This window comes from Akebia trifoliata, chromosome 16, assembly GCF_017979445.1.
Source record: "Akebia trifoliata isolate Shusen 1 chromosome 16, ASM1797944v1, whole genome shotgun sequence".
NCBI classification, from domain to species: Eukaryota; Viridiplantae; Streptophyta; class Magnoliopsida; order Ranunculales; family Lardizabalaceae; genus Akebia; species Akebia trifoliata.
Genome location: NC_141390.1, coordinates 12,207,824 through 12,218,169, shown reverse-complemented (window position 1 = coordinate 12,218,169; position 10,346 = coordinate 12,207,824). Strand labels below are relative to the sequence as shown.

Below are 10,346 nucleotides of genomic sequence, written 5' to 3'. Positions count from 1 at the left end.
GTTGTATGAGTTGGTTAGGGCTATGGAGACATGGCAGCACTACCTATGGCCTAAAGGATCGTGAACCATAAAGATCATGAGTCCTTGAAACACCTGAAAGGCCAACATAAGTTGAACAAGAGACATGCTCGATGCGTTGAGTTCATTGAGACATTTTCGTACGTTATCCGATAAAAACAAGGTAAGGAAAACATCATCGCAAATACACTTTCTCATAGGTACGTATTGCTTTCTACTCTTGATGCTAAATTACTTGGTTATGAGCAAATTAAGGAATTATATGCAACTGACCTTGATTTTAGTGAAGAGTATAATTTGTGTGAAAAATCAGCAAATGGTAAGTACTTTAGGCATAATGGATTCTTATTTCGTGAGAATAAATTATGCGTGCCTAATAGCTTTATAAGAAAATTGTTGGTTTGATGGGATATTTTAGAGTTGCAAAGACTTTAGTTGTTTTGCAGGAACACTTCTATTGACCACATATGAAGCGAGACGTGGAGAGAAGCTAAGTCCCGAGTGCAGCCCTATGGTTTGTATACACCTCTTCCTATTCCTAGTGAGCCATGGATTGATATTTCGATGGATTTTGTGTTGGGCTTGCCTAGGATTAGATATGAGAAAGATTCGATTTTTGTTGTTGTGGATAGGTTTTCAAAGACGGCACATTTTATTCCATATCAGAAAATTGATGATGCTTCACATGTTTCAGATTTGTTCTTTACATGGCTTGCCTAGAACAATTGATTCGGATAGAGATGCTAAGTTCTTTAGTTATTTCTGGAAGACTTTATGGGCTAAGTTAGGAACTAAGTTGTTTTCAACTACTTGTCATCCTCAAACCGACGATCAAACAGAAGTAGTAAATAGGTCCTTATCTACTTTGTTGCGGGCAATTATTAAAAAAACATTACAATATGGGAAGATTATTGGCACATGTTAAGTTTGCTTATAATCGTTCTGTTTACTCTACTACTAAATTTTCACCATTTGAGATTGTTTATGATTTTAATCCTGTAACTCCTTTAGTGATTGGCCATATTTTTAGTCATCAATAAACCCTATAGAAGATTGTAGTAAAGTGATTTGTAGGGTATCGTTATTGGCCGGGGATTTGCAGGTACTCCTATTCTAAAGAGTCATAACAAATTTTAGTTAGTTTAATTAACAAATTGGAAACAAACATATTACACAAATTTAAGGGGGTTTCAATTTTGGCGATTCGGATTTTAAAAAAAATAAAAAAAATAAAAATAGAAATTAAAGAAACAAATATTTACAATTGATCATCTTCTCTCACAATTCAAAAAATCAAATTCATTAAATGACTAATCAAATTGCTTCAACATAGACAACGAATTTTATGTCTTAATTACATATCCGGATTGAATCAAAGTGCAAGACTAAAGAGATCATGCATCTTATAAATTCCTTCTTAGATAAACCCTAGGATTTTGGAAAAGTCCATCACCTAGTTATTTTGATTAAGCAATCAAGTTAATACTTAGCGTATCCTTACAACTTCTTAAACAAATCATTAAGATCAAAAGGAATTATGATTCAATAACCTACTCTTCAAACCTATGGAATAGTCCATGGTTAAAGAACATGTAATTTTCAGATCACAACTATTGTTCATAGTTTTTACGACTATTAAATCATACTCCAAATCAATTAGGTGATTAGAGATACAATTATGACTTCAATGACCGTTAATATCAAAGTTTTCAATATGACCAAACTGAAAATTCAGCATACATAATTAAAATTCACTGATTCATGTGTCTACATATCACTAATCTGAAAACATCAATTAATGAATCTGAAAGTCACTAACTCATTGAATTAAATATTTTCAACTTAAGAATCCAACAAGATGTTCTTTAATCTAATAGCAATCAGGGTTGAAATAATAAAAATAAATAAAAGTCATAAGGGTTACACTTTTTAACACAACAAAAGAAATTTGAGATGTGTTGATGGTGATGTTCCTCACGGCGATGATGTTGATGATTGGAAACGAATACAAGCAGCAACTTCTCCTTCTTCTTGGCAATAACTCGTTGGCCCCTAGTTCCCCAACTTTCTCGTTCTTCTTTCCTCAAGAAAATATTAAAATCAAATAATACACAGAGAGAGAGAGAGAGAGATAGAGATCCTTCAAGTCTCTTCCTCTTTTTTTTTTCTTCTCCACGTTATTCTTCCTTTTTAGAAGCCTAAAAAATCTCCTAAAAAATATTCTAAATCTTATCCGTCAATAACAATATCAAAATCTGACTACTTAAAATAAAATAAAATCCTAATATATAATTAGGAAAGTGGTGTTTTAGTTAGAATTTTTGTGCACCAAATTTGGAGACTTTCGAAAATACACCGAATCAAATCCGTGTCAAATTCGTTTCAAATTCGCGTCAACAGTGTACGTACAGTAACTTCAAATCCGATTTTGACCTTGATACAGCTAGTATCTCTCAAAACTCAAAACACAAAAGTTGTAGCTATTTGTCTTAACATTCCACAGCATTTTATATCATCTCAATTAGAGTTAGGATGAGAGAGTTATGCCTAAATTACGAAGTGATGTCGAAACTGTCTAAAATCGCCCAATTAATTTCATTTTGCACTTAACACCTCCGTTTGCATCCTAAAGAAAAATAAAAGAATAATGAGTACATTTAGGCACTAAATATATGTAAAGGACTAAATATTAAAGGGGAAAAATATGACATTTTGCATTCTTATCAAATTCCCCCACACTTAACTTTTGCTCATCCTCGGGGCAAAATAAAACAAAATGTAACCTAGTAGAAACTCAAGGAAAACGATGAAGACTAACTAAAAAACTACAATAACATAACACAAATTAAATGACTCTAATCCTTCCAACTTACATCTCAGAGATCCTTTAGATGGTATGGCATAATAAAGTAGGAAGAGTACAAGTTTACGTAAAAAAAAAACCACAGAGTTATTAAAACTATATAGCATTCATACTTGGAGTGTGTGTGTATGTTTAGCCAAATATAAGTGTAATATGCATTTTCAAGTTAATTCACAAATTGTATCAAACTTTACTTCTAACAATGTATCACTCTAGTTTTCTCTCAATTTGATATGGTGCTAGCTACACTAATCACTCAAACAGTTGTGAAAATAGTTTAAACCATAGGCTTGCTTGTCCACCCACTCTCCACATTTAAAACAAAACATCAAAGGATCAAGAGGTCTTTGAAAAGATTGTAATGGGGCTAAAGGGTCAAGGGTTCATAAGAAGGAACAGAAAGGATATCACAAAATTTCCTCAGAACTAGAAAGCAATTAGAAATGTCAATAAATAGGTCTTCATCATTAAGTACCACATTTCGATCACTCTAAGGTAGATTTCATCAATATTTTTCTTTTCACTTTGCTTTAGAGATTTGTAATGCTCCCATTTCTTCAGAACTTGTATTCTTTAAATCACAATACTTCTTTTCATGTCCCTACTTCTCCTTTGATCACAACCTTCTTTTTCTTTTTCTTTTTCTTTTTCTTTTTCTTTTTTCTTTTTTTAATATTTTTTTTTGAATCTTACACCTTAGAACCATATGAAATCCTCCCCCACACTTAGCTTTTCCACCCTTCCTGATATCACCTTATAAACAAGATCCAAGCTCACTAGCTCCAAGGAAAAGGGTAGGTAAAGTGTTTAAGTTCAAATGAGTAAGTGAATGTGGGTTAATGAAGAAAAGGGTAATGGAGGCTGAAAGGGCTATCTAAGGGTCAAATCACAATCAGGACAAAAGCTATTTGGTCATGGTGGTAAAATCCTAATTTGCCTCCCTCTTCTCCAAATCTGAACATGTAAAATTGTCTCAAGTGGGTTTAAAGCAAGTTCTAGAAAACATGATATTCACAAGATGCACTTAGAAAAGAAGTTTAAATTGATCTTAATAATGAATCAATTATAAGGCTCGAATAGCTCACAAATATTGCGGAATTATGCAAGTATCATTCAATATGTCTCCATGCTTCACTTTAAGATAACAGATTACACGAATCAAGGCAAATGTGCATCAAAATTTCCAAGTATGACTACAATATAAGCAAATTAACTCCATTTCTTGTTTTATCTGTAAAAGTATGCTCAATTCTATTTACAAGCCATCTATTTTAAGAATCAGTTTCATCATTGAGTTGGAAGGAATTCTAAGAAGAAATATATATTTTTTTTTGAAAATTAAAGTTGTAAATCCCTCCCCCACACTTAAATCCTACATTGTCCTCAATATAGATCAGAATAAGCCTGTAAGTAGAAATATAAACATGAACAAGATATTCACGAAAATCACACAACAAAAAAAAATGAAATCAACCAAAGTAAATAGAGGAGAGAAAGAAAATGCAAGTCTGTGTTGATGTATCCTCAATAGCCTTGGCTGAATTGGGCTGCCTCCCAGTAGCGCATGAATGTTTACAGTCCTTTAGCCTAGACTTTGTACCTCATTTTTAGTCCTTTGTGAGTGGAGCCTCTAGGAGGGGTACTTCCTCCACAGTGTGCTCCTTAAAAGCCTCATAGTAAGGCTTCAAGCGATGGCCATTCACCTTGAATTCATTTCCAGTTTTGTCACTTTTTATCTGTACAGCACCATGAGGAAAAACATTAGTGACAACGAAAGGACCAACCCATCTAGAACGTAACTTACCAGGAAAAAGTTTAAGTCTAGAATGGAAAAGAAAAACTTTTTGGCCTACAACAAAGGTCTTACCATGGATCATCTTATCATGAAAAGCTCTACTTTTCTCCTTATAGATCCATGCACTATCATATGCCTCGTTTCTAATCTCCTCAAGTTCATTCAGTTGCAATTTTCTATGTAAACCGGCCTCATCAATGTCTATGTTGAAAGACTTAACAGCCCACCACGCCCTATGCTCAAGCTCAACTGGTAAATGACACGCCTTACCATAGACAAGTCTAAATGGAGACATCCCAATTGGCATTTTGCATATTGTCCTATAAGCCCAAAGTGAATCATCAAGTCTTTTACTCCAATCCTTGCGTGTAGGACCCACAGTCTTTTCCAAAATTCCCTTAATCTCACGATTTGAGACCTCTGCAAGCGTCCATTCATTTGAGGATGATATGGTGTTGCCACCTTGTGAGTCACCTTGTATTTTTTCAGCAGAGCCTCTACTGTTTTGTTGTAGAAGTGTAATCCACCATCACTAATAATCGCACGAGGCACTCCAAACCTAGTAAATATGTTAGATCTCAAGAAATCTGCAACAACTTTAGAATCATTAGTTCTGGTGGCCTTAGCCTCCACCCACTTGGACACATAATCAACAGCCAAAAGAATGTAAAGAAAACTGTTAGATGAAGGAAACGGCCCCATGAAATCAATGCCCCAGACATCGAAAATCTCAACAGTTATGATATGGGCCATGGACATTTCATCTTTAGAACCTAAGTTACCTGTTCTCTGGCACCTATCACAAGTCATGTAGTACATATATGCATCCTTAAAAATAGAGAGCCAAAAGAAACCATAATCTAATACCTTACGGGCTGTCCAACGTGCATCAAAATGTCCACCACAAGACTCAAAATGACAAAAGACAAGTATAGATTTATGCTCAGATTCAAGGACACACCTCCTAATGATTTGATCACTACAATGCTTCCACAAATAAGGTTCATTCCATATATAATATCTAGCCATTTTCTTAAGCTTTTCTTTATTAGACTAAGGTAAAGTAGCAGGGAATTGCTTAGTAAGTAAATAATTCACAATATCGGCATACCACGGTTCACATACCTCAATCCCAAAGAGCAGCTCATCTGGGAATGATTCTTGCAAGGGTAAGGTGTCCTCCTCATGTACAAGTCTGCTCAAATGGTCGACTACCAAGTTTTCACTCCCCTTTTTGTGTTTTATCTCCAAATGAAATTCTTGAAGTAACAACACCCATCTAATCAGCCTCAGTTTGGCCTCCTTCTTTGTCATCAAATACTTCAAAGCTGGTGCATTTCACAATCTAAATGGCATACGTCTATAGGCATAAGTGCCAAACGGGCAAGTGAAAGTGGTCTTCTCTTGATCCTCTTGGGCTATACAGATCTGGTTGTACCCACTATATCCATCCAAAAAGCAATAAAAAGGGTGACCAGCTAACTTCTCAAGCATCTGATCGATAAATGGCAGAGGGAAATGGTCCTTCTTTGTTGACGCATTGAGCTTTCTATAATCTATGCAAACTCGATAACTAGTCACAACTCGTTGAGGTACTAGCTCATTCTCCTCATTCTTTACTACAATAACTCCAGACTTCTTTGGCACAACTTGAATAGGAGACACCCACTTGCTATCTGAAATAGGGTAAATAACGCCACAATCAAGTAATTTTATTATCTCATCTTGCACTACCTTCATCATGGGTAGATGTAGGCATCTCTGGGCTTCTCTAGTGGGTTTGGCACCATCCTCCAATAGGATTCTATGGACGGACATGGTTGGGTTGATTCCCTTAATATCTGCCAAAGTCCAACCAATGGCTGTCTCGTACTTCTTAAGAATGTCTACAAGCTTCTTCTCTTGATTCTCCTCCAACTTCGAGGATATAATAACAGGCAGCGTCTCCTTATCCCCCAAAAAGACATATTTCAAGTGATCTGGCAAAACCTTAAGCTCAAGTGTAGGAGCCTGTATCACTGAAGGTAACATCTTGTTAGTAGAAATAGGAAGGGACAAAGGAGGAATATCCCTTGGTAAAATGGGTAGGGACTCAAGGGAGGCCACGGTTCTGATCACAATGGGCTCTTCAGCCTTCTCCAACTCAACTTTAGAAATGGAATCTCCATTCTCATTATAACCAACTCCTTGAGAGAGTGTTACTTTCAACTCATCCTCTTCCATTGCTTGCATAAACCTCTGCGCAAATGAATCAATAATATCAATAGAAAAATAGGGTTTAATGTCAGTCAATGGATACCTCATAGCGTCAAAGATGTTGAAGCGTATAATTTGATTATCAAATTTCATGGTTAATGTTCCTCCATAAACATCGATCTTTGTTCTTACAGTCCTCATGATTGGGCGCCCTAAAAGTAATGGAGTGGAATTTAGGGGTGCCTCTTCCATATCAAGGACATAGAAGTCAGCGGGAAAAATGAGTTGATTCACCTGCACAAGAACATCCTCAACGTATCCTTTAGGATACTTGTTAGATCGATCAGCCAATTGGATAACAACATTATCACTTTTAAGTTCACCCAGATCTAAAGAAGCATAAAGATTATAAGGCATAACATTAATTGAAGCTCTTAAGTTTAACATGACATTATCAAATTTATTGGTACCAATCACACAAGGAACAGAAAAACTCCCTGGATCCCTAAGCTTTGGTGGCAATTTCCTTTGGATGACAACAAAGACGGTCTCATTCATCTTTACCACCTCTTTCTCACGAGTTTAACTCCTTGTAATGCAAAGTTCTTTTAGAAATTTGGCATATTTTGGCACTTGCTTCAAACACTCAATCAAAGGCATGTTGACTTGTACCTTCTTAAAAATCTCCAAGATGGCTTGCTCAGATTCATCCTTCTTGGTTTTGGCAAACCTACTAGGAAAAGGCACACGAGCAAAAGGATTAGAATCGAAAGAACTTTTAGGGTTTTGCTCATTATCTCGAGGTTTCAAAGTCTTCTCAAATGATGAAGGACTAATCATTTCTGTCTTTGATGTGGCAGGATCTTTCTCTCTGTCCTTTTCCTCATTGTGGGTCACTTGGGCTTTCTTTAGGGTTTTGGGAACATCCACAAGGGTCTTACCACTCCTTGTCGTAACAGCTTTAGCTTGTTCGATATTTGGGTTGGGAACAGTGTTGCTAGGTAATTTTCCACTCTCGATTATCTTTCCCATGAAGTCTACCACTTGTCCCAACTGCTTTTTCAACTCTACAATGTCTTTAGTGTGAGCCTGTTGACCTGTAACAAGAGCTTTGAGTAGTATAATTTAAATTATGTTGCCCTTGAGCAAGGGACTTTAAAATCTCATCATAATTAGGAGCAGTAGAATTTGTAAGCACATGAGGATTAGATACAAAGTTTTGAGGTACCTCAGGTGAGACAAAGTTTTGAGGTACCTGAGGTCTCATCAGAAAACCTGGAGGGCGTGGAAACACTTGCCCTTGTCCTTGAGGGTTCTGAATATTATCATTGTTGGCCCAACGTAAATTGGGGTGATCTTTAAGTCCAAGGTTATATGTGTTAGAGAAAGGGTTATACCTTTGTCCACCTTGATTACCTTGAAACCCAACAGCCTTAAGAGACTCCCATCTTCTATTATTGGTCAGTTGGGGGAATTGGTCAATTGGATGCCCTTGAGTGCAGCACACACCACAGATTTGAGCAATTTGTTGTACTTGTGTTCCATTCACGTTCAATACCTGAGACAGAAGAGTAGACATTTTATTAACTTTTTCCTCAAGAGTAGAGTTAGAAGATACCTCATTCACCCCACGAGTGGAGTTTAACACTCCCTCATATTGTTTATAATTAAGAGCACGTTGGGCGAGCAACTCCTTAGCAACTTCAGGTGTCTTATCCACAAAAGAACCTCCAGCAGCAGCATCTAACAATTGACGTTCAAGAGGGAGGAGTCCCTCATAAAAGTAAGTAAGTAGATCTCCTTCCTTCATCCCATGTGAAGGACATGATGCAACTAAGCTTTTGAATCTCTCATAGTAGGCATAAAATGCCTCATCCTTCCTTTGCTCAATTCCAGTTATTTGCTTTCTCAAGATAGTAATCCTTGAGGCAGGGAAGTACTTAGTCAGAAATTCAGTCATCAACTTCTCCCTTGTGTTAATATAGCCTGAGGGTAGATCAAACAACCAAGTCTTTGTCCTATCTTCAAGTGAGAAAGGGAATGACTTCAGCTTTAAAATGTTGAGATCCGCATTCTGTGGGCACATACTTGAACATACAAACTGAAACTCCTTGAGATGCTTATGAGGATCTTCATTAGTAAGCCCATGGAATTTGGGCAAATGGTGTAAAAACCCACTCCTCAGTTCAAATTCAGCTACTTTGCCAATTGATGGTTCTAGATAAGTAATACAAGTTGGTGCGGCTCCCCCATCGGTTGAAGAAGACATTTGTCTAATGGTCAGCCATTGGTAATTCTTCTTCTTCACTTTCTTCTTCTAAATCCGATATGTTTTTTCCTCATCTGACAAGGGATAGGAAGAGCTATCTGACTCTTCCGACTCTTCCCTCTCCTCTTAGTGAAGTGGGGGTTGATGTGCAACTTCTTTTAGCAAGGCCAATCGTTTTACAAGTTCTTGAGTCTTTCTACTAACTGCGGACATTCATGGACCTGAACCACAAAAGCAAGGACAATAATATACAAGTTAGGTTTGAAAAAATAATAATAAACTTCCTTTCCTAAAAACGTCACAACGTGATCGCCATAGTGATTAAGGAAGACCCATTCTAAAATTTCAATAAGTGTAACACAAGATATATTACAAGCAAGTTTAAAAGTAAAATAGACTATTTAACAAGTTAAATGACACTAAAACATAGGGATTTTGCAATCCTCGGCAGCAGCGCCATTTGATTGACCATATTTTTAGTCATCAATAAACCCTATAGAAGATTGTAGTAAAGTGATTTGTAGGGTATCGTTATTGGCCGGGGATTGCGGGTACTCCTATTCTAAAGAGTCATAACAAATTTTAGTTAGTTTAATTAACAAATTGGAAACAAACATATTACACAAATTTAAGGGGGTTTCAATTTTGACGATTCGGATTTAAAAAAAAAATAAAAATAAAAATAAAGAAATAATAAAAATAAAAATAGAAATTAAAGAAACAAATATTTACAATTGATCAACTTCTCTCACAATTCAGAAAATCAAATTCATTAAATGACTAATCAAATCGCTTCAACATAGATAACGAATTTTATGTCTTAATTACATATCCGAATTGAATCAAAGTGCAAGCCTAAATAGATCATGCATCTTATAAATTTCTTCTTAGATAAACCCTAGGATTTTGGAAAAGTCCATCACCTAGTTATTTTGATTAAGCAATCAAGTTAATACTTAGCGTATCCTTACAACTTCTTAAACAAATCATTAAGATCAAAAGGAATTATGATTCAATAACCTACTCTTCAAACCTATGGAAGTTCATGGCTAAAGAACATGCAATTTTCAGATCACAACTATTGTTCATAGTTTTTACGAATATTAAATCATATATTCCAAATCAATTAGGTGATTAGAGATACAATTATGGCTTCAATGACCGTTAATATCAAAGTTTTCAATATGACCAAACTGAAAATTCAG

The 10,346-nt window shown here is 35.9% G+C and overlaps 1 protein-coding gene across 1 annotated transcript; it reads right to left on the bottom strand.

Annotated features, from left to right (window-relative positions):
- Window positions 1-7,454: 7,454 nt before the first annotated feature.
- LOC147382584 (uncharacterized) lies at window positions 7,455-9,141 on the bottom strand. Its single transcript, XM_086427193.1, has 2 exons — window positions 8,148-9,141; window positions 7,455-7,969 (listed from the first exon to the last, which is right to left on the bottom strand). The coding sequence occupies exons 1-2, from the start codon at window positions 9,139-9,141 to the stop codon at window positions 7,455-7,457; spliced, it is 1,509 nt and encodes a 502-aa protein (XP_086283319.1).
- Window positions 9,142-10,346: the final 1,205 nt, after the last annotated feature.

What these genes read in the sequence shown, in the direction of transcription:
- LOC147382584 (XM_086427193.1), bottom strand. Translation starts at nt 9,141, where the DNA reads ATGTCTTCTTCAACCGATGGGGGAGCCGCACCAACTTGTATTACTTAT. An exon ending in AGTGTTTCCACGCCCTCCAG is followed by an intron (nt 7,970 to 8,147) that starts GTTTTCTGATGA and finishes CTCTTGTTACAG; the next exon opens with GTCAACAGGCTCACACTAAA.